We start from the raw sequence: 23,498 nt of genomic DNA, 5'->3' as shown, positions 1-23,498 counted from the left end.
ACAGAGACAGTCTACAATAACTACTACTACTACTGCTACTGCTGCTGCTGCCACTATTACTACACTACTACCACTACTACAACGACTATAATAAATACTGGGAAAGGGAGAGCACCTGAGTTCCAGGATTACCACAATTCAAAGGGGAAAAATCAATAGAAATGGTTTTGGAAAAAGACCTGATGGTAGATCTACTAGACAGATTTTTTTTTGTTGTTGTTAAGATTTTATTTATTTGACAGACATCACAAGTAGGCAGAGAGGCAGGCAGAGAGAGAGCAATGGAAGCTGACTCCCTGCTGGGCAGAGAGTCCCCTGTGGGGCTCGATCCCAGGACGCTGGGATCATGACCTGAGCCGAAGGCAGAGGCTTTAACCCACTGAGCCACCCAGGCACCCCCTAGACAGACTTTAAAGTGACTGTCTTAAAGGTGCTCAAAAAACTAAACAAACCAGAAAACCCAAAACAAGACAAAAAAACAGATGTGGGGAACAAGAAAATAATGTACGAGCAAAGCAGAGAGATCAATAAACAGAAAACCTAAAAAGAAACCCCCCCAAATTCCGAAAGTACAACTAAAATGACAAATTCACTAGAGGGATTCAAAGGCCCATTTGAGCAGGCAGAGGATTGCGTGAACTTAAAGATAAAATGGAACTAAATCCAAGGAACAGAAGGAAGATTGAAGAAAAAGAAACAGAGCCTAATGGACTTCTGTGACTGCATTAAGTGGGTCAACATACACGTTGTGGGAGACCTCCTCCTGAAGGAGAAGAGAGGAAAAGGGGTAGAGAGAATATTTGAATAAACAGTGGCTAAAAACATCAACATTTTATGAAAGACATGAATATGAATTCCAAATGAGATGAACTCAGGGACACCAAAATACATTACATTATAATCCAACTTTAAGAAATCAGACAGAGAATCTTGAAAGCAGCAAGAGAGAAGAAATGAGTCACATACAAGGGATTCTCAGTAAGTTATCGGATTTTTTAAAAAGTATTTAGGGGCGCCTGGGTGGCTCAGTGGGTTAAAGCCTCCGCCTTCGGCTCGGGTCATGGTCTCAGGGTCTTGGGATCGAGCCCTGCATCGGGCTCTCTGCTCATTGGGGAGGCTGCTTCCTCCTCTCTCCCTGCCTGCCTCTCTGATTACTTGTGGGCTCTGTCTGTCAAATAAATACAATCTTTAAAAAATAAATATTTAACTAACTAATTTATTTATTTGAGAGAAAGAGAGGGAGAGCACAAGCAGGCAGAGCAGCAGGCAAAGAGAGGGAAAAGGCTCCCCGACAAGCTCCCCTGACATGGGGCTCGATCCCAGGACCCTGGTATCATGACCTGAACCAAAGGCAGATGTTCAACCAACTGAACCACCTGGCTGCCCCAAGATTATCAGATTTCTTATGGAAACTTTGGAATTCAGAAAGCGATGAGCTGAAACAAAAAGTGCTAAAACAAAAAAATGTCAACAAGAATCTTACATCTGACAAAACTGTCCCTCAAAAGTGAGGGAGAAACAGAAACAATCCTGGGTAAACAAACACAGACAGAGTTTATTACCACTAGACCTGCTCTGCGAGAAATAATCAGAGGCTCCTCCACGGTGAAATGAAGGAACACTGGATAGCAACCGGAGCTGCACAAAAAACTAAAGATCTTAATAAAGGCAAATACATAAGTAATATAAAAGTTACTATTATTGTAGCAATGGCTTCTAACTCCTTTCTACATAATATAAGAGAAATATATTTAAAAATTATTAGTCTAAAAGCTAGTATTATAACATCAGTGTGTAACCTTGCTTTATGTTTTCAACATAAGAGGCTAATCCATTTAAAAGTTTGTTTTGTGGAACAAAACAAAGATTTAGTTTTCTAATAACAACTGAAAAGGGGGCATAAATAAAGTTGTCAAGCAGAATTTTTGTATATTATTGAAGTTAACCTGGTATAAATTGAAATTAGTGTGTCATAACCTTAGGTTATTAAATACAATCCCAATGGTAACCATGAAGAAAATAGTCATAGAATATATATCAAATGAAATTGGAAATGAATTTCAGTGTTTTAGTACAAAAAATAAATTAGGCACAAAAGAAGGAAATGAGGCAACAGAAAAGGTATAAGGCATACAGAAAATCAATAGCAAAATGACAGAAGTCCTTAACATTAACTACTTTAAATGTAAATGAATTAAATAATCAAGTAAAAAGGATTGGCAGACAAAAAGAGGAATTGACAGAATGGATAAAAAGAACACAATACAACTGTATGCTGTCTGCAAAAGACTCACTTTAGATCCAAAGACACAAACAGATTGAAAGTGAAAGGACAGAAAAAGATATTCCATGCAAATAGCAACCAAAAAGAAAACGTGTAGCATAAGTAATATAGGACAAAATGGACTAAGACAAAAATACTACAAAAGACAATGAAGGACAGTATATATTTGTTCCAGGTTCAGTACAGCACGAAGACATAATAATGAGAAATATTTACATGCCTAATAACAGACTATCAAAATAAATGAAGCAAAAATGTACACAATTAAAAGAAATAGTTTTACAGTAATAATTAGATATTTCCATTCTCCACTTGTGGATATTAAGCCAACACATTCTTAAACAGCCAATTAATCAAAGAAGAAATCACAAGGGGAGTTAGAAAATACTTAAAGCTGAATAGAAATGAAAACATAACATACCAAATGTTAGGGATACAGTAAAATCAGTGTTAATGGAGAAATTTATAGCTATCAACTCTTACATGGAAAGGAAGGGAGGGAGGGAAAGAAGGAGGAAGGGGGAAAGATCTCAAATCAACAATCTCACTTTACAACTTCAGGTACCAGAAAAAGGACAAACTAAACCCAAAGCTAGCAGAAGGATAGAAATAATAAAGATTAGAGGAGAGATCGGCAAAACAGAAAATAAAAAATTATAGGGAAAAGTCAGCAAAACAAAAGCTGGCTCTTTGAAAAGATCAAAATTGACAAACCTTTAATAGACTAAGAAAAAAGAGAGAAGCCTCAAATTATTAAAAACAGAAAAGAAAGTGGGGACATTATTACTGATTTGAAGTAAACAGGAAGGATTATGAGTGTACTATGAGGAATTGTACACAATCAAATTGGATGATTTAGATGAAATTGACAAATTCCTAGAAACACAAAACCTACTAAGACTAAATCACAAAGAAATACAAAATCAGAATAGACCTATAACTAATAGAATTATATCAGTTATTGAAAAAAACAAAAACAAAACAAACAAAAAAACAACTTCCAACAGAGAAGAGTCCAGGATCTGATGGTTTCACTGGTGAATTCTCCGCAACATTCAAAGAAGTAAGGCATCTGGCTGGCTCAGTCAGCGGAGCATGCAACTCTTGATCTTGGAGTTTTAAGTTCGAGCCCCATGTTGGGTGCAGAGATTACTCAAAAAATAATAAAAAACGGTAACACCAGTATTTTTCCAACTTTCCCCAAAAAACGTAAGAGGAAAGAATAATTTCTAACTCATTCTATGAGGTGGACTTACCCTGATAACAAAGCCAAAGACACTATAAGAAAACTATAAATCGGGATGCCTGGGCGGCTCAGTGGGTTAAAGCCTCTGCCTTCGGCTCAGGTCATGATCTCAGGGTCCTGGGATCAAACCCCGCATCGGGCTCTCTGCTCAGCGGGGAGCCTGCTTCCCCCTCTCTCTCTGCCTGCCTCTCTGCTTACTTGTGATCTCTGTCTGTCAAATAAATAAAATCTTTTAAAAAAAAACCTATAAATCAATATCCCTTATGAATATTGATAATAAAACATCAACAAAATACTAGAAAACCATTTTCAGGAATATATTAAAAAGATTATAGGCTTTAACCAAGTCAGATTTATTTCTGGAATGCAAGACGATTAGACGTATGAAAACTGGTCAGTGTAATACACCATATTAACAGAATGAAGAGGAATAACTACATGATCGTCTCATTGCAGAAAATGTGTTTCAAGAAATTGTAACTTTTTATGATAAAAACACTCATAAAATTAGGAATACTAGAAGGAAACTACCATAACATAATTGAAAGCCATGGATGAAAAATCCACAGTGACCATCATACTCAACGGTGAAAGAGAGAAAGCTTTTTTTCTGAGATTAATGCCAAGGCAAGGATGCCTTCCTTCATGACTTCTGTTCAATGTAGTGCTGGAAAGTCTAACCAAAGCAAGAAAATGAATGAATGAATGAATGAATGAATGAATGAATGAATGACATTGAAACTGGAAAGGAAGAAATAAAATTATCTGTTTACAGCTGATGTGATCTTAGAAAACCCCTGAAGATTACACACACACACACATACACAAACACACACACCATCTGTTAGAACTAAGAAATGAATTTAGGAAAACAGTAGGATACAAAGTCAACATGGAATCATCAATTGCATTTCTAAGCACTAACAATGGACAACCTGAAGGGGAAATGGAAAAAATGATCCCATTTACAATAGCATCAAAAAGAATAAAATACTTAGGAATTAACCGAGGAGATGAAAGACTTTATCACTGATCCAAGTCCACTTTCAAATAAAAGTGCACTGTCACAAATAGTGTGATTACCTTTTAAAAAAATAATCACACTTCTTTCCTGTCCTTATATCATTGCTATTATTCATTTCATTTATACACAAGCACACACATACCAAATACGTTGTTGCTATTACTATTTTGAACACATTGTTATCAGATCAATTAAAAACTAAGTTTTTGTTTTACTTTTTTTATTTCTTTTTTGATCCTCTGGCTGTTCATCTGTATCCTGTACAACAATCTGTATCATATACTGTTACTGATCAGTTTCCCTGAGCTCTGGGAGCCATCTGGCAAATTATGAATCTGAGAAGGGGATCATGGAAACTTCCAGCACCTCTAGATGGTCAGTCCAAAGTACAAGGAGGCCTAAGATTGCACCTGCTGTGTAAAGGGGGGCAGTTTGGTCAGACTAAGTGTTTAAACTATGGGATCTGTGCTAACTCAGGTCGTTAGTGACAGAATTGAGTCAGATGGGAGGACACCCAGTTGGCCTCTAGAGAGATGGAGAGTTCATTGGTGTGTGTGGGAGAAACCCCACACATTTGGCATCAGCAGTGGTGTTGGGAAACATGACATGGGGGGCTCCCTCTTGGGATAGATGCAGCTTGTGAGGTGTGATTTGGCTGGCTTCCTGGCTGGGCAGGTCCTGTCATTCCTGTCCTGGGTGCGCTGGGCCATCAGAGTTTGATCCGAGTGTGGTCCTGTTGGATAGCAGAGGGTGGGAATATGGAAAGTGATTGGGCTTAAGTGTGGAATTTCTCACACCCTTCACTGCCACCCTCTCCCTGTCCCACCTGCCCACTCCTCCTGACTTCTTTTCCCCAGAATTTGTATCAGAAGTCGGGGTGGGGGCATTTATCCCTAATGGTTTGTTTTCTTCTGAGATGTGAGGGGACCACTTTATCCCTACGAGACTGGATTAATAAACTCTGATCGTCTCCAGCTGGGTCCTTCCGACTTGTATTAAATGATTTTTTTAAAGATTTTATTTGTTTATTTGACAGAGATCACAAGTAGACAGAGAGGCAGGCAGAAAGAGAGAGGGAAGCAGGCTCCCCACCGAGCAGAAAGCCCGATTCGGGACTTGATCCCAGGACCCTGAGATCATGACCTGAGCCGAAGGCAGCGGCTTAACCCACTGAGCCACCCAGGCACCCTATTAAATGATTTTTTAAAGATTTTATTATTTATTAGAAAGATGCAGCGAGACCACAAGTAGGCAGAGCAGCAGGCAGAGGGAGAGGGAGAAGCAGGCTCTCTGCTGAGCAGGGAGCCTGATGTGGGGCTCGATCCCAGGACCCTGGGATCTTGACCTGAGCCGAAGGCAGCCGCTCAACCAACTGAGCCACCCAGGCACCCCTCAAATAATCTTTTGTTTCACGACATGCTTCAAGCAATGGCTTGGAAAGTGAGCACCTTCAGCGAGGCTAGTTGTCCGGAGATGAGTGTAGTTGGGGAGGGGGCGGTCTGAGCCTGCCTGAATTGACTAGAAACTGAATTAATTGTTCTTCTCTGTCTCGTTTTGCATGTAATCTTTAAACAGTCTACCTTGGGTTACCGAGTAACAGGCACAGTTGGGTTTTGCGGGTCAGTGTGTTCCCAGAGGTGCTGCTCACTCATTAACACCTTCTGGAAAAGCGGCGTGACCCTGTTAAACTCCAAACGCTGTGCAAAGCCACGGGCCACATCGGAGACATCCACCAGGCTCTGCAGAATGGTTTCCTTAGTGAGGACGCATCTAAGACTCTCTGGCTTCCAATGGAACCAGGGCCATCACTGTCACCAACGGGGACATCCGGGGTCAAATCTGGATCTGATTCCCAGCTCTGCCCCTCCCATGGCCAGACGACAGACAGCTGAGCCTCCTGGCCTCCATTCCTCGGCCGTGATATGCTACCACCCACCCTGAGGGAGCCCCAAATGGGACAGCAGGCAGAAAGCCCAAGCACCGTCCTCGGTTCCTGGCAGGCACCTGCTAGACTTGTCCATCTGCGGACGTCCTGAGGAGACCACGGGGACCTGAACAGAGGGTCAAATGAGGGGGTTGGGATAGTTTCAGCTGGGCTAGAAAAAGGAAGCAGAGGGGCGCCTGGGTGGCTCAGTGGATTAAAGCCTCTGCCTTCGGCTCGGGTCATGATCCCGGGATCCTGGGATCGAGCCCCGCAATGGGCTATCTGCTGGGCAGGGAGCCTGCTTCCTCCTCTCTCTCTGCCTGCCTCTCTGCCTTCTTATGATCTCTGTCTGTCAAATAAATAAATAAAATCTTAAAAAAAAAAAAGAAAGAAAAAGGACGCAAAACATTTGGCAACCTGTTCTGGGGCTGGACTGTTGTGGTGGGAAGTAAGCCACATGATTCAAGAGTCACCATTCCAAGTCCCCCTCAGTCCTCGCATGGCCCAGTGGCCATAGGATATGGTTCTGCACCACCATGGTGTCCCCAGAGGTGAGGCATCTGTCCCCAACCCTTCGTGCTTTTTATATAAGTGAAATACGGGGCGAGCCACACCTCGGGTAACAGCGCTTTCTGGGACTAATCTGGTTGCCTGTGGATGCACTGATCTCCTTTTATTTATGATTATTTATTTATTTATTTATTATTTAAAGCAGGCTCTGCCCCCAACTTGGGGGTCAAGCTCGTGACCCTGAGATCAGGAGTTGCATGCTTCGGCGACTGAACCCAGCCAGGCACCCCCTAAACTCCCTTTACTTTTCCCAAACCTTCTCTGAGTTTGGGGAGGCTGCCCTCCTCCAAGCCCCTTCCAGCTCTGCCCCTACACTCAAGGTCAGGGTTGGCTTCCCACTGGTGGGGGGGTTGGGGGACACCCGCGCTGCACTTGGAAAGCCGTTTCCCGGCACGCGGTCATCTTGTGGGCTGGAGACGCCACCATCGCGCTCGGTTTAATGTTCAATTAATTGCCTGCCAGGAAGCCCTTTCTGACCTGGCTCGGCCCTCAGTTCCTCCTGCTCAGAGCCGGTGCTTGCCACAGGATGGTGGCGGACAACTCCACCGGCGACCCCCACGCTCCCGGGCCGCAGCTGAGCGTGACCGACATCATTATCATCACCTTGTATTTCGCCCTGAACGTGGCCGTGGGCATATGGGTGAGAAGCCTGGGGTGGGCGGCTGGCCAGGATGGCACTGGGGTGTGGGAGCCAGGCTGAGTTGAGGCACACCTGGAGTCCGCTGGGGTCCTCCTCCCAGCCCTGGGGTGGATTTGTCCAAGACCTTGACCAAGCCACTTTGCCTTTGGGCAGCGGCTGCTCAGGCTACAAGGGGTGGAAGAGGAAGTCCTCTCTAACGTGCAGGCCTAGGGAGAAGCTCCCTGGGCTTTCGTGCGGCTGACAAGCTGGGGGCCCAGCGTAGCATGTCCTCTTCCTGGCCTCCATCCCTCCTCCGTGTCAGACGGGCTTGAGGGGCGAACATCTGTCCAGTTGTTCCCCGCACCTGCTGGGTCAGGCTCCAAAGAAGGAGAGGCGCACACAGAGCCTGAGGATCTTTATTTTGAAAATCTTGTTGTCCGCCCTCCTCGCCTAGTTCCTAAGCCAGTTTCTTTCACTTTCAATGAGAAAGAGACATGATTTAGGCCCTCACAGACTGCAGCGGTAGTGAGACCCCTCCTAGGCGGGTCCTCTGCTTACCGCCCAGCCCCCACAGCCGCAGGGCAAAAGCCAGCCCCATTTATGGATGAACCCCACCGCTTTGGGATCTGGGACTTACCCAGTGACCCCCATGTCCCTGCACATAGGGGAGGCGTTCCTCCCGTCTACTCACAATGCAGACCTTGGAGGCCTTCCTGGTGAGGGAGGTGAGCACCAAAGCCAGCTTTGGTTTTGCAGAGGTCAGATTCCTCCTCCTTGTCCCCAGAGGTCCCCAGAGGTCCCCAGGCCAGCATCTCTGAGCCGTGATACACGATGGCCTCCATCTACTGGGGGGAGAATGAGAATCCCTTCTTCTCTTCCCTGGCCCTGGTTTAAGACTGGGAATGTGACCAGGCAGAAGACTGGTCACATTCCCAGCTCTGACCTCCTAGGAAGTCGCTCAGTATTCTGGGCCTTGGGGGTCTCGATCTAAAATTCAGACACACCACCTACTTCATCCCAAGCCCCGAGTACCTGAGTCAGAGGCGTTCTCCCACCTGAGGTGCCTACAGGGGCACGGACCTTGCCACCGCTCTTGGTTGAATAGTAGGAAGGGTGTGAGTGGTCCTGGTGTTGCAGGGGTGCTGGGGGTGCTGATGCTGGGGGGGCGGCTAGGGGTGCTGGGGCGGGCAGCAGCAGTAATTGCAATTGATTCTTCAGTGGTGGAATCGTAGACCACAAGCCGCTCAGGGCTGGCCCCCCCTCTGCGTCCTTGGAGTCAGTCCCTTGCCGCTCTGGGCACGCCTCCTCAAACACACCATGCGATGCAGGCAGCCCACTGCTCCTGGCGGTTCCAAGGAGCACAGGAGGCCTGTGGATGTAGAACTCTGCTGTCAGCCATCCTGTTTCTGGGAGAGTTGCTGGCTGGGAGTTCAGAGGAGGGGGCGCCCGCAATGGAGGCTTTCGGGATGAGCCAGGGGCTGGAGGTCAGCAGGATCTGAAGAGGGAAGAGGAGTGGGGTGGGGAATTTAGCTGGAAGCTGCATCTAAGGGACCGTTTGGGGCCCCTGATGCCCTTTGCCGTCTGGTGACTGGGGCCCATCTGCCTCGCTGCCTGGAACTCACCTCTCCCAGCTTCGCCTTCGCTTGCAGGCTGGTGCCGTGGCCATGGAGCTGTGGAAGTTCTGGCCTGGCCCTCAAGCAGGCCATGCGGGCCCAGCCTGGTGCTGCTGGCCAGACGGCTGTGAGTGTCGGCAGCAAAGAACAGAGCTAGACGAGGAGTGAGTGTGCTGGAGCTGGATCGCACAGTGATCAGATGCAGGCGCTCATCACCCAAATGCAGACAGGACAAGCTGGGTTGGACAGGTGCACCTGCAGAGGTGCTCTGACAGTAGGGTTAGGAGAGCCCGGGGAGGGCCTTTAAAGAAATGTTCCTGGACAAAGGACCTTGCGCTGAGCCTTTGCACCTATTAAGGTATCTGTTAACCAGTGACAGAAAACCTAGATCAGAAGAGCTTGAACAATGAAGGAAATGTAAGGATATCCATCTTGGAAAGTCCGACGATAGATAAGGCTTCAGGCACAGTTGGATCCAGGGGCTCACAGTATCAACAAGGCTATGGTGCATTTCACATTGACTTTCACAGCTTCCACCTGCGTGTGGCATTGTCCTGAGCCCAGTGTCCCACATGGAGGAGAGATGCCCAGCCTCTGCTCAGCCTGGGTTCAAATCACTTACTAGCCACTTTTAGCTGTGGAAGCCTTGGTTTCCTCATTGGTAATATGGGGATGATCATAGTTCCTACTTCATGGGACTAAACACTTCATACAGGTTAAGCACTGGGAACCAACTCTATGGCTGTGGGGCCCTCGGTGAATATTAACTAGGTACACATGGCTGCCAGTATCCCCAGAGCTCCAGCTTCCTCCTCTACCTCCTGGGAGGCCAGGAGCAGTCCACAGCTGCCCTGAATCAGGTGTGACAGCTAAAGAATGTGATAGGGTCTGTGGCTTTAGGTGAGTCAGGACTCCTGGAGTGGGAGACTGGGTTGGGACCACTCAAGCTAATTGCTTAGAAAAATGAGACCCCTTAAGGAAAGAGAAAGGCAAGAAGGAGGCAACTGAAATGCCCACCATATCCTTGAAAGATGAGAAAACATGTTAGGAAAAATCACAGGGCAAGAACAGAGCTGCTCTGGAAGTTGCACAGTGCACAGCCTACACTGCTGGATGTGGCCATCCTGGCCAAAGCCATGAGAGCCTTTAGATAGTACTGCATTCAATGGGGCCAGGTCACAGCTCAAAGAAAGTAATGGAAGCTCAGGCAGGAGAGGCAAGCAGGGCCCATATCAAAAGCTTTGGATGACAGATCCAGACAATTCAGACAAATCATCTTAAATATGACGGTGTGTATGTTTGTGTGTGTATGAGGTTAAAATCAGGTAGAAGGAGGCCTGTGTATTGATTGAGATCATGTGATCCAGTCTTCCATTAGGATATGTATGTTGTGAAAAAGGAATGCAAAATAACAGATCTAAATACAGCTGCTGGGTCCTTCTTTTCATACTTCTCCTTTTCTCGAGTTCACATCTTTTCATTTTCTCCTGTCCAGACAGCACTAAGTGAGGCCTTGAAAAATCCATAAAACCACTCATCAGACACTTACTAGGTACCAGGCACCATCGTCAGAGTGTTACTCCTATTAACTCATTAAACCCCACAGAAGCCTGTGAGGGAAGAACTTTTATTAGGGCCCACATTGTGGGTGAGGAAACCAAGGCCCATCAGTGAAGTAACTTGCCCAAGGTCACACGGCCAGGAAGCAGAGGAGCCAGGATTCGTTCCCAAGCATTCTGATTTCAGGTTTTTTTTTAAAAAAGATTTTATTTATTTATCTGACAGAGAGACACAGCGAGAGAGGGAACACAAGCAGGGGGAGTGGGAGAGGGAGAAGCAGGCTTCCTGCCTAGCAGGGAGCCTGATGTAGAGCTTGATCCCAGGACCCTGGAATCATGAGCTGAGCCGAAGGCAGACGCTTAACGACTGAGCCACTCAGCTGCCCTGATTTCAGATATTTAAAATTATATTACAGAGCACAAAATTCCATGCTCCAAACAAAAGGTATGCAAGAATCCTTGACTGATAATTCTTGGAAATGTATCAGAGATGAAAATACTAGAAGTTAAGAGGGGTGCTTGGGTGGCTCAGTTGGTTAAGAGCCTGGCTCTTGATTTTGGCTCGGGTCGTGATCTCAGGGTCGTGGACTCAAACCCTGAGTCGGGCTGCATGCTCAGCAGGGAATCTGCTTGGGATTCTCTCTCTCCCTCTGCCTCTGCCCCTCTCCCCACACCATTCTCTCAAAAAAAAAAAAAAAAAAAATCTTGGGGCGCCTGGGTGGCTCAGTGGGTTAAAGCCTCTGCCTTTGGCTCAGGTCATGATCCCAGGGTCCCGAATCGGGCTCTCTGCTCAGCAGGAAGTCTGCTTCCCCCTCTCTCTCTGCCTGCCTCTCTGCCTACTGGTGATCCTTCTCTGTCAAATAAATAAATAAAATCTTTAAAATATTAGAAGAAATCAAGGGCCAAAGGGTTCTCAGAATCCTGGGCTCAAAGTCCTTACCAAGACGCAAAAATCTCTGCTTGGGGCGCCCGGCTGGCTCAGTCAGTAGAACATGCAACTCTCGATCTCAGGGTCATGAGTTCAAGCCCCACGTTGGATACGGAGGCGACGTAAACCATGTTAAAATATATAATTCGCTGGCATTTTGTACAATCACAGTGCTGTGTAACCATTACCTTTATGTGGTTCCAAGACTTTTTCATCACCCCAAAAGAAACCCCATACCTATCATTCCCCAGCCCTGGAAACCCCTGCTGTGCCCTTTGCCTTTAAGGATTCCCCTGTTCTGGACGTTTCCTACCTGTGGAATCCTACCGTGTGTGGCCTTTTGTGTCTGAATCCTTTTACTTAGCAGAAAGTTCCCGAGGGCCGTCCATGTCATAGCAGGTGTCAGAAGCTCATTCCACCCTGTGGCTGGGGAATATTTCATTGTGCGGCTAGACCCCATTTTGTGGGGGCATCTGGGCCTATCCCCCTTTGGGCTACTCTGAACATCCAGGGACCAGTTTTGTGTGAACCCAGTTTTCAGTTCTCTCAGATGTTGGAGTGCAATGCTGGGTCATCACGCTAAGGAGGTGAATGTTGAACGTGAACGTGGAAGTCTTTGGGAGGGCCCACAGGCTGTTTTCTGCCACGACGGCCCCATTTTACATTCTCTCCAGTGTGTGCCAGGCTCCAATGTCCGCCTCTGTTCTTACAGTCCTCATGCCGGGCCAGCAGGAACACGGTGAGAGGCTACTTCCTAGCGGGCCGGGACATGACCTGGTGGCCGGTGAGTGCACTCCGACGCCCCCAGCCCCTCCTTTCAGGGTGTGGGGGATGAGGGATGCCCCAGGCAGGCACTGAGGGGACAGGTTGAGGCTGGCAGGGGGACCCCAAGCTGGGAGTGTCAGGATGCGGTGCTGGGAATTGTGCAAAGTGTGGGGGTTTTGGAGGCTGGTAGGGAGGGCCCGAAGCTGATTCCTTTTCCTCTCTGTCCTCCAGATTGGAGCCTCTCTCTTCGCCAGCAGCGAGGGCTCAGGCCTCTTTATCGGACTGGCGGGCTCGGGGGCGGCTGGGGGCCTGGCTGTGGCGGGCTTCGAGTGGAATGTGAGCTGCCGATGGGCAGGGGTGGGGGGTGGGGAGAGGGATTGGCACCCTAAAATGCGGTGGATAGGCCTCCACTGGAGTTTGCCCTTGGCCCAGAGGGCAGCCCCCAGGAACTCCGGGCGGCCAATGTCTAGACGGGTGGAGTTCCAGGGAAAGGTTGGTCTTCAGAATGCCAACTGGATAGGAGGGGAGCTGTTAGTCTTGGCCTGGGGCCATCAGTGTACAGGCACACAGAGAGGGAACGAGGCCATATCAGGTTCTCCTGGCAAGCCAGGCCTCCAGACCGCTGGTCCTGGCTACGTCTCTAGAGCAGGACTCAGGGGAGAGTTGCACCTGCTGTCCTCACCCTGCCTCTGTCCCCCTCAGGCCACGTATGTGCTGCTGGCTCTGGCGTGGGTATTCGTGCCCATCTACATCTCCTCGGAGGTGAGTCCACTCGCCGCTCTCAGGGCTGGGCTGTTAGTTCAAATGACGTGCCTACCAACTCATGCAGACAGGTCCCTGAGGACCTCAGCCTGGGGGGCTTTGCCTGCCGGTTTCTACTCCCCAGCTTGCTGTATCTGGGCAAGGAAGCTCTGACTACTTGAGCACATGGGCGAGACACCGCTAGGCCGCACAGCTGGGTGACAGCGCTGGGCGACACCATCCCCGACTGCCCACTCCCGCAGCCCCAACTGGGTGGTCCCTGCCTCCGTGGCTACCACTTGCTGACTCTCTCTCCGTCCGTCACGGCCGCCTTCCCCACCCAGCTGTGCCAATAGTTCATTCAGATGCATCGCCACAGCCCCTCCAAGCTTGTCTCTCTGTCCCTAGTCCAGTCCCAGGTGCTGGGGCGGTAATGAGTGGGCCTGGCCATGTCCTTGAGCAGCTCTGGGTGGGATCTCAGAGGAGTACCTAGCCCCTGCCCCTGTGTCTCCGCCAGATTGTCACCATGCCGGAATACATTCAGAAGCGCTACGGAGGCCAGCGGATTCGCATGTACCTGTCTGTCCTGTCCCTGATGCTCTCCGTCTTCACCAAGATATCGGTGAGCTGCACCCCCCGCTTCTGGCGTCCAGCCAGCACAGCCTGGAATCATCCCTGCTCCAGGGGCCCCTCAGACCTGACATCCTCTCATCTGTCTCTTGTTCAACAGCTGGGGAAACTGAGACCCAGAGAGGGACAAGGACTTGCCCACAAAGTAAGCCTGGAATAGCTGGACTAGGGCTTCCAGAATGTTGGTTGGGGGAGCTGGCAGTGTTGGGGGCAAAGCAGGCCTCCTGATTCCTGCTTTGCTCCAGGCAGAGATAGGAGGGTGGTCACCGGTGGGGGCGGGGGTCAGCAAGAAGATGAGCCAGGACTGACCACGAGGGGGCGCTGAGAGCCCCTGCGGTCTCTGGTTCAGAAGCTGCAGGGAGCCCTCCTGCGGCTGGTCAGCTCCTCAGGTTGTGGAGCTGCCCTTGTGGGCACTCCTGGCCGCTTTCCCTTGGGAGCCTGGACTTGGTCCCCCCGGTAGGGTAAGAGCAGAACACACCCCTCAAATGTCCATCCAGGCTCCCTTACTAGGGCTCCCCTTCTCTGAGCCCCTGATTTCACAGAAAGGGAAACTGAGGCCCAGGGCGGGGAACTAACTTGTCCCAAGCTTCCTGGTGACTTCATGGTAATGCCATGTCTTCTGGCTCTCACTCCTGAGTCCAGGGGCACTCTGCCCTTGACCCCCGAAGCCATACAGCCTCCTTCAGCCCGTTTCTGGAAGGACTGGGGAAGTGGGGACCAGGGCCCGAGTCCTACATCAGTCTGCTTCTGGCTGGAGGCAACCAGACAAGAACACGAGCCTCCGTCTGCTTGTTCGTAAAGAGGGCTGGCTGTGCCTGCCTCTCACGGCGTCTGTGAGGGGGTGGGGCTGGCAGGTGGGGTAGAGGAAAGTGGTCAGGGAGGCCCCCCAGCTCCTGCTCCGTCCCAGCCGCCTCCTGGAAGCCAGAGCCACAGAAATCAGGCAGACCTGGCCTGGGCCCTCCAGGCTCTGGGTATGGCAGGAGGCAGGTGAATACACAGGGAATCACACACACACCCAAGCAGGGGCTGTTAGGTTGGGCTCTAACGGGGAAAGGGACACTGACGGGGGAGGGGAACAGAGGCCAAAGAGAGAGATGGGTGGGCGGTGGAGGATGTGTCCAGGAGACAGTCCGGGTCCAGAGGCCTGCATTCTAGGTGTCTCTAAGTCAGACTCTTCTGGGACCAGAGAGGAGACAGTGTGAAGACCTGGGGAGTGGTGGGGACTGGGCAAACCAGAGACGGTCATGCTCCCGGATTCACACAGAGCAGACCTGGTGCCGCATTTGGCTCTTGGGCTGCTAGCTTCCCAGTCCCGACCTCAAGGGCTGCAGCGGGAGATTGCCAGGAGCCAAAGGACCCAAGGACCCTGGGGGCTCGAAGCCGGGGACCGACAAAGTCAGCTTTGCACCACTGGCTCTGACGCCTACCAGTGGGTGGACTGGAGGGGGGAGGAGCGAGAAGGGGGAGTGCCTAGTGGGGCCCTGTGGGGCCAACCTGTGGACACGGGTGGTCTCTTACCGCACCCCCCCATCCAGCTTCGTGCTGTTACTGATCGGCTGTGAGGTCCCATGTCGCTCAGGGCAAGCTTCAAGGGGGTGGCCTGGGTGGGATTCCACAAGGGCTGAGTGTTAGGAGGGGACGTCCTAACAGAGATCTCACCCTGCAAGCCGAGTTTACAGATGAGACAATTGAGACCTAGAGAGTGACCTTGACTTGCTCAAGGTCATGGTGAATCAGGCGGAGAGCAGAGTTAGAACCCAGGCCTCTGCCTCCCAACCTGGGGCCCCAACCTCTGCTCTACAATGCTGAAGCCAGCCTGGACTGGACGCGTGATGGGGATCAACTGACCCTCCTATAAAATGGAAAGCAGTCCACCAACGTCAAGGCCAGGGCCCTAGCGCCAAGGCCAGGTGGCCAGATGAAGCCGAGAGGGGAAGCAGAAGGAATGCTAACTGCCTTGGCTTGGTTTGGGCGGGATGGGCCACCCTGGCTGATGACTTTGGGCTGAAACTGTTGGATGTGCACGTGCCCAGGTGGCTTCCAGAGGCCCTTATTGCGCCGGGCCGAGCCCTGGAAATGCCCCAGTTGTCTGCACGTTCAGCACCCGCCCCAGCTGCAGTCTGTCTGGTCAGAGACCACAGGGCTCACTTGCTCCCATCCCTCAGACCACCACCCTGACTCTCAGATGGGGTCAGGGGCCACAGAACCCATCACTGTATGGCTCTGGGCTAGTCATTCAACCTCTGGCCAATAGAGAAACATGGCACAATACCCTAGGCCAGCGGGAGTGAAGGCCGGCAGTGGCCTCCAAGATCCCCCAAGATGGGGCCCCTGCTGCCTCATGCGCCTGTCCTGTCCCTCTCCTGTCACACTACATCATTCCAACCACCCTGGCCTCCTTGCACATCCATGAACACACAAGGCGTGATCCTGCCCCCGGGCCTTTGCATTTGCTGTGTTCTCTGCCTGGAACCTTCTTCCCCTGGATATCTACATGGCTCGCATCTTCATCTCTGTCGACTCTTTTCATTTCACCTTCTCAGTGATGCCTGCCCCTACCTGCTTTCCCTCTTTTTCATAGTCGGACTGTCTTCCGGTATGCTGAATAATTTACTTAGAATGTCTATTGTCTGTCTCCCCCGTTTCTTCTCTCTGCTCATTCCTGATTCTCTGGCGCTTCTAGGTGACTGGCATACCTCATGGGACTGAAGGAAGGGATATGCCAGGGGCCAGCTAATTCTTTCCGTGAAGACCCAGAAAGTGAGTCTTTTGGGCTTTGCAGGACATATGCCTATCCCTCACCTTTGCTGCTGGAAACACAGTACCGAGGCCTGTGACTGGATTTGGTCTGGGGACTCTGCTGTGCCCACCGCCCGTGCACATATGTAAATGTAGCTATTTGAGCCCCTACTGTGCGCCAGGCCCTGTGTGAGCCCTGGGTGATGGACACATTCCTTACAAGGGGCTTAATGTTCTCCACAGATCAGTACACAGGCCAATATACTCGTAACAGCGAAGTGTAGTTAAGACGCAAAGGCGGGGCCAAATTCTAGAACAAGGAGAGCAGGAGCAGAGGTCAGGTTCCCTTTGGAGAGAGGGGTCTGCGTTGAAAATGCCAGGTCTGCAGCGGCAGAAGGAAGGGGTGAGGCTGGAGGGCAGGGAGCTGCTGAGCCCGGGGAGGGATGAGTGAGGAAGGGGACTGGACGGGGCTGCCTGACGGGTGGCACAGGGCCTCTGGGGCTGGCTGGATGGATTTTTGGTACTATGTGCTGTGGAAATGCAGAGAACTTGATTTGTCTTTGGGCAAGCTGAGTGTGGGAGGGGCCCGTGAGGGGCTTCCGGAGGGAGGGGGCAGAGGGTGGGGACAGTGCACGCGCGGGAGTAATTTGGAGAGAGCACTGGCCAGTGGGTCGGGTGCAGGGAATGTGGCAAAGGTGAGAACTTTCTGGAGCCCTGAAGGGACAATGATAGCCTCGAGGGAGATGGGCAAGGTTTGGGGCAGGGCAAGCTCCCTTGGAGGTCCTGCCCGCCCTTCCCCTAACTTCCCTGAGGGCTCGTCTCTGTGGAGGGATGGAGGAAGCTGGGCCTGCAGCCGTGCCCTGTCTCCTGCTTCCCCATTTTCCAGATAAGGGCCACCGAGGCTCCGGAGGCTTCATGACCTGCTCATGGAGGACCAGGACCCAGACGAACAGGGAGGGACACAGACCCAGCCCATGCGGCTCTGGGTTTAGGGCTCTTAGCTTGTACCCGGGTGTGGCTCTCTTGGGCCCACAGAAGATGGAGCTCGGGCTGCAGGAGAGGTCAGACTGGGCTGGGTGCCATGGAAAGTTCCTCGCTGCAACTCCCCGGGAGCCTACAGACAATCTGATAGGCACTGCAGCAGCAAATCTTGACTTCTCGCTCTGTGGGGTCCCGGAGGGAGGACAGCAGCCAAGTCCCAGGTCCACACCTCTGCCTGTTGCTGCTCCGGACACTGGTCCAAGTAGGCCTTGGGGCCTACTGCCATGGAAGCAAGTCCCTGGGGAGAGGTTAGGGGAGCAGTACTGGAAGACAGTTCTGGAACATGGGGCACGTACATGGGGCTGCCCAGAGCACAGGGACCTGGTCAGCCAAGGCCCAGGGGCAGCAAAGTGTGTGGTATGATGGCCAGGCCGGGGTGACCAGAGTCACCTGGGCTGAGAGAGATAGATGCTTGGGGCCTGAAGGCCAGAGCTCGGGGCTCTTCTCTGAGGACAGCCTGGGTCCAGAGAGGGGTCCTGAGTGCTGGCTGGAGGACTGAGCAGGCACGAGGAGGTGCTGCTGCTTTCTAGAGATTTCCTGTCCCTCTTCTCCTGAGAACTCCAATATCGGATACTTGTCAAGGCCTGGCCTCAGGAAGTCCCTCCCTTCCCCAGGCCTCAGTTTCTCCTCTGGTCTGATGGGGCAGAGGGCTTGAGGAGTCCTTCCTGCTCTGACGTTCACAACCCTGGGCTTCTCTGCCTGGGCTGGAAGTAGACACACTCTGCCCAACACGCACGCACGCACACATACACGCACACACTCACACTTTCACACCAACACCAGCAGCCAGAGTGGGGTCCACTGTTCTCCTGAAAGCACCGTGTCAGAGTCCGCACTGGCTGATCTCTCCAAGAGAGAGTAGAAGTGCAGGGAACCCAGGCTTTGGAATAAGACCCAACTTCTGCAGGCTCTGTGTCCTTAGGGCTCAGGGTCTGGGGGAATAAGAGGGTTCACAAGCCGACTGGGCAGTGCTCGTCAGACCTATGGTGGGCCAGGCACTGCGGTAGTTCGAAGGGGCCTGTGCCCCCTGGGCCTCATGCTGAGTGGTCCCCCCCCCACACGGGCTCTGCTGACCCACTGCCTTGCCCAGCCTTAGTCAGGAGCCCGTTGGCCCCAAAGACTGTATTTCAGGTCATGTGCTCTCTACTGATTAGGCCCAGAATGGCAGGTCAGGAAATTCAGCACGGTGGAGCCCCTTGTCAGGTCCCTAGGTCCCACAGGACGGAGTCCTGTCCCACAGGACAGGCGGGGCTGAGGGGTGGAATGAGGGTTGTAAGGCTTACCCCAGGAAGAGGACTCTGGCCCCCCATGCCGCCTGGGGTCCGGGATGATAGCAGCTGGGTCCAGTCCAGCCCCTGGGACCAGCCTCGGCGTGACACATGGCCCTGGCCTTGGGTCCAACCCCACCGGAGGGCCGTAAGCAAGACTGCCAGCCTGTTCCCCAGCCTGCCCCCCAGAACACATCTGGTCTTTTTCCAGGGCTCCCTGGCTAATGGGGAGCAGAGATTAGGGGCCACACATAGATGGATACTGGCCTGGAGACCCATTTCCTGAGGCCCATTCGTCTTCTTGCGCCTCCCTCAGGAAGCCCTCCTGGATTCCTCCTCCACATCCCATGGCAGGGGGGCCAGACTCAATGACAACACTGCTCCTCGGTGGACAGGGGCCACTTAGGACTTTATTAACATTAGCAACATTCCCTGCACACCGCTGGTCCACACCCAGGACCTCGCCCCACCTCACGGGGGTGCAGGAGTGGGGGTGGGGTGTCTCTCCCACCTTGTTCACGGGGCACTGGGGCCACACGTCACGCAAGTAGTGCCCAGGCTCCCGCAGTCCCCTCGAGCGTCCGCACAGTTCCTTTCCTATTCCCCAGATTGACCTGTATGCAGGGGCGCTCTTTGTGCACATCTGTCTGGGCTGGAACTTCTACCTCTCCACCATCCTCATGCTTGCCATCACGGCCCTGTACACCATCGCAGGTACGGTGCCCCGGCCAGGAGTGGGGGCGTGGGGAGGGCCTGGAGACAGGGGACTCAACCACCAGCCAGACCACCAGCCAGCCGGGGCACGAGCACGAGGCAGGGCCCCCCTCCCCACCGAGAGCTGGCTCTGCAGGCCCACCTGTGAAGGGCGGGGGACACATACCCTGGAACAGCCATCCCTCCTCCCTTGAGCTGCCCCATTTCTACCCGCAGGAGGTCTGGCTGCTGTGATCTACACAGATGCCCTGCAAACACTCATCATGGTGGTGGGGGCTATCATCCTGACTGTCAAAGGTGAGAGGCTGCGGGCTGGGGGCTGAGTGGGGAGGGCTGTGGCAGCAGACGGTGCTCCGGGGCTGCCGTGCTGGGACCCAGGTGCCAGCGCTTGGGGGGGGGGTGCTCATGAGCTCAAGCCCCCCCGGACAGTCGGCACCCTTCCCCCAACCTCCGCCCCTGCAACAACCTCCCCTGGGTGACCCTGGCTGCCTGCCCCCTTCCCACCTCCACTGCCTAGCTCAGAGTGTCACCCACCCTGGGCTGGCTTGGGGCTTGATGGTGAGCAGGGGGCCGAGGGCAGCCATGCACACCATCAGGAAACCACAAAGCAGCCTGGGCCTCTGTGCCAAATGTTCATATCATCACGTGCGTAATCCAGAGAAGCGCAGCTACCGCCGCTGGCCGGGGCAGGGGAGGAGGGAAGAGGGTGCAGACAGGTCAGGGATCCTGTCTGAGAATGTGGACGAAGCTTGCAGGTCTGCCCTGCTAGGTAGTGACCTCCCTGTACCTTTGCAATCCAAGCCGGAAGGATTACCCACAGGGGCAAACAGAGGTCTTTCAAGCCTCATCCAGACTTGGACTGGAGGATCCCGTGGCCCGGCAATTTCCGACGTTAGGATAGCGCTTGTGCATCTGCTCTGAGGACCCGCCCGTGCCTGGGCTCCAGGCGGCAGTGAGCCGGGGGCCAAGGTCCAGGCAGCAGGCTTCCAGCTTGGGAAAGGCAGGGGGAGAGGGGCATAGAGCAGGTGGATGAGACAGTCTTGTGTTTAGACTTCTGTGTGTCTGCCTCCTTCCAGGCCAGGGGCCCACGTCCCTGGAACCCCTGCGGGAGAGGGAGCCTGGCGGCCAGGCCCAGGCTGGAAATGGGGGGAGTGACTGCAGACACAGAAGAAGCCACCGATGGGTTGGGGTGTGGCCACATGGGGCCCTTGACCCTGAGGTAGACGGGAACAGTGGGGGAGTGAAAGTGGTCTGGTCTCCAGGAAATGACTTGTGGCCCGAGACCCAGCTGGCTGGCCACAGGGCCCTGGTCAGTCCCCTGTCCCCTCTGGGACTCGTTCTGTTCTCAGTGCTACATGACTGCCGGGCCTCCTCAGCTCTGCAAAATCATATCCTTCAGAAGCCCCAGGTCAGGACTTTAACACTTCAGACTCCTTGGGAAGGTCCTCGAATGCCAAGAAAAAATACTTTCGTTCCCTTGAGTCCACAGTCTGAAGCTTGTCAGAGAACCCCTCGCCCGAGGCCAACGAGCATCCAGGGGCCAAGAGGACACTGGGGTGTCCACGTGCAAAATGCTTATTTAATAATCTTACATTAAATACAAATAAAACAGTCATTTGAATTCCCCTGTTTTTTGTTTTTGTTTTTTAAACCCTCTACCCTCCATAACTTTCCAGACACCGGGAAAGGTGAATGGGAAAAAGTCATGTTTGATGCCTTGGGAAGTGGGGGCCTGGAGTCAGGGCCCCCAGCCACCAACCCGTCCCTGTCCTGCCCTGATCCCTCTAGCTTTTGACCAGATCGGTGGGTATGAGCAGCTGGAGGCAGCCTATGCCCAGGCCATCCCATCCCGGACCATCGCCAACACCACCTGCCACCTGCCACGGGCAGACGCCATGCACATGTTTCGAGACCCCTACACGGGGGACCTCCCATGGACGGGAATGACCTTTGGTCTGACCATCATGGCCACCTGGTACTGGTGCACAGATCAGGTGAGTGTCAATCCAGTCCACCCTCCTGCCTTCTGGGCTGGTCTCTGGAGGGTCCAGGCGGCCCAGCAGCCTGGCCCTGGCAAAGCCCCACGGATACCTGCTTGGTGAGTCTGGGCTGGGGCAGAGGCCTTGGACTGCACAGCTCCAGGCCCAGGGACCAGGTGCTAGGGGTCCTTGCGGTCCCGCGGGGCCTGAGCCCTCCGTTTTGAATCAGAGGAGCCCCACTGGCCACTGCCCGTCCTGGCCTTCAGGTGCTTGGACTGGGACAGTTTGGAGTACGAGATTCCAAAAGGGCTTGGCTGCTCCTCAGGGACCCTGCCATCAGCCTGGGAGCTGGCATTTCGGGCCGACCTTGGGGTCCCGGGATCGGCCAGGGTGCGGGGCATGGGGCCCCCCTTGATCTGCCAGGAGTATGGGCTTGTTGTGGCCGGGCCCGCTTTCCTGGTAGAGCTCTGGGCGCCATCAGCAGCAGGGCGGTACCGCAGGGATCCCGAGGTCCTCATCGGCCGCAGGAAGCCATCTTTCTCTCTGGTCCCTGAGGCAGGGACCCTATAGTGGGGGATGGGCTGGCCCTAGGAGAAAAAGAGCAGAGACAGTGAGGAGACCCCTAGGGCTGGGGGCATGACGCAGACAGCACACCTGGGTTTGCCTCCTGGCCTTGCCACTCACCCACTGTGGCCTGAGACAAATCTGTTTCACCACTTTGTGCTTTAGTTTCCCCATATCCTATGGGAATATTCCCACCTTTTGTGGTTACAATAAGGCAAGTTCCTGCTGTGCCTGGCCCAGCTTCCTCCATCCACAAAGGGGGCTGGATGGGTTTGTTGGAAGGAGCACCTCAATCCCGGCCAGGAAAGTTCTGTTGAGCGCGGGGGGCTGGGTCTTCTTGAGTCTGACTCTTGCTCTCTCTGGGCTGTGAACACACCAAGGGCCCTTGGGCAGTTCCAGGCAGCCCCTGGTGGCGAAATTCTTGTGGAACAAGAGACAACCATCTCGCTTCTAGACCTGGAGTCCCAAGGGCCCCGCCATGGGACTGAGGCCAGCCGGCTACTACGGATGAGTGAGGGGAGGCTTCCCTGCAAGGGAGGCCTGGCCAACCCCATCCCCAGGCCACAACCCCGAGGCCCAGATGGCAGACCTGGATCTGGACCCACAGTAGAGTGACCTCCCCTGTGGCCATGGCTCCCGTGGCCATGGCTCCCGCCCCAGCATGGGGAGTATTCAAGCGGGCTCAGCCCTGGCTCTCCCTCTCTGAGGGAGAGGTCGATAAAGGACCGTCTCTGGGCTGTGTCAGCGGGAAGTAATCCAGGACAGGAAGCGTCAGGAACCTTGGGAGGCTGGGCCTCAGTTTCCCCAGGTGTAACATATTCCCGTCTCACATGTGGGCCACCGGCACACACACTGACCTGACAGCAGGTGTTTGCCCAGCATCTCAGGAGAGCGGAGGGCCTGCCTGTGCTCCTTTCCCCAGGACACCTGTCATCTCCCCACTCAGCACGGGCCTGGCCGGACACTGCCATTTCTGGGCACGACCTCAGTCAGATTTTGCCTTCCCCTGCCTGGCCTCATGGTCAGCGCTGGATGAGTCTTAATGCCTGGATAACAAGGTCACACCAGGGGGCTGAGGCAGTACGCTACTGACCCCAAGGCGGTCCCGAGTACCACTGACACTGGGGCCTCACGGCCTGGCCTTACTTCCCTGTCATCCTCCCACTCGGGCTGGGTCTGCTTGGGGGATGGCCAGGCCTTGGCCCAGAACCCTCACAACATAGGTACCTTTTCCCCAGACCTCGTGTGTCTGGTCCTACTCTGCCATGACCCTCAGCAGCAAGCAAGGGC

The 23,498-nt window shown here is 52.9% G+C and overlaps 3 protein-coding genes across 13 annotated transcripts in view; 1 reads left to right on the top strand and 2 right to left on the bottom strand.

Moving 5' to 3' along the window:
- Window positions 1–2,421: 2,421 nt before the first annotated feature.
- On the bottom strand, window positions 2,422–9,724 carry LOC131815512 (uncharacterized). 10 transcript variants are annotated; one of them, XR_009347762.1, is made up of 5 exons: window positions 9,290–9,724; window positions 8,700–9,162; window positions 8,359–8,512; window positions 7,526–8,044; window positions 2,422–5,287 (listed from the first exon to the last, which is right to left on the bottom strand). XR_009347762.1 is itself a non-coding variant. In XM_059147190.1 (4 exons), the coding sequence occupies exons 1-4, from the start codon at window positions 9,331–9,333 to the stop codon at window positions 5,097–5,099; spliced, it is 714 nt and encodes a 237-aa protein (XP_059003173.1). In that variant the 5' UTR covers window positions 9,334–9,717; the 3' UTR covers window positions 2,422–5,096. The 10 variants fall into 10 exon arrangements, 4 of the variants coding, with proteins under 4 accessions (XP_059003173.1, XP_059003174.1, XP_059003176.1 ...); XR_009347760.1 differs by lacking the exon at window positions 7,526–8,044 and having other exon boundaries at window positions 8,359–8,509; window positions 8,723–9,162; window positions 9,290–9,716; XR_009347761.1 differs by lacking the exon at window positions 7,526–8,044 and having other exon boundaries at window positions 8,748–9,162; window positions 9,290–9,716.
- SLC5A10 (solute carrier family 5 member 10) overlaps window positions 7,530–23,498 on the top strand; it is a 58,895-nt gene continuing 42,926 nt past the window's right edge. The window contains exons 1-9 of one of the 2 annotated variants that reach the window (XM_059147184.1): window positions 7,530–7,688; window positions 12,480–12,551; window positions 12,764–12,868; window positions 13,235–13,294; window positions 13,791–13,895; window positions 14,004–14,048; window positions 19,560–19,665; window positions 19,882–19,962; window positions 21,454–21,659. In XM_059147184.1, coding sequence (XP_059003167.1) covers window positions 7,575–7,688; window positions 12,480–12,551; window positions 12,764–12,868; window positions 13,235–13,294; window positions 13,791–13,895; window positions 14,004–14,048; window positions 19,560–19,665; window positions 19,882–19,962; window positions 21,454–21,659 — 894 coding nt within the window. In that variant the 5' untranslated portion in view covers window positions 7,530–7,574. The remainder of the gene's footprint in view (window positions 7,689–12,479; window positions 12,552–12,763; window positions 12,869–13,234; window positions 13,295–13,790; window positions 13,896–14,003; window positions 14,049–19,559; window positions 19,666–19,881; window positions 19,963–21,453; window positions 21,660–23,498) is intronic. The other variant, XM_059147185.1, reaches the window with a different exon arrangement.
- FAM83G (family with sequence similarity 83 member G) overlaps window positions 19,333–23,498 on the bottom strand; it is a 31,057-nt gene continuing 26,891 nt past the window's right edge. Inside the window, exon 6 of the mRNA XM_059147183.1 lies at window positions 19,333–22,231. Coding sequence (XP_059003166.1) covers window positions 21,824–22,231 — 408 coding nt within the window. The 3' untranslated portion in view covers window positions 19,333–21,823. The remainder of the gene's footprint in view (window positions 22,232–23,498) is intronic.

This window comes from Mustela lutreola, chromosome 15 (genome assembly GCF_030435805.1).
Source record: "Mustela lutreola isolate mMusLut2 chromosome 15, mMusLut2.pri, whole genome shotgun sequence".
Classification (NCBI taxonomy): Eukaryota; Metazoa; Chordata; class Mammalia; order Carnivora; family Mustelidae; genus Mustela; species Mustela lutreola.
Note: the sequence above shows the minus strand (reverse complement) of the source record. Positions and strands in the feature narration are given on the sequence as shown.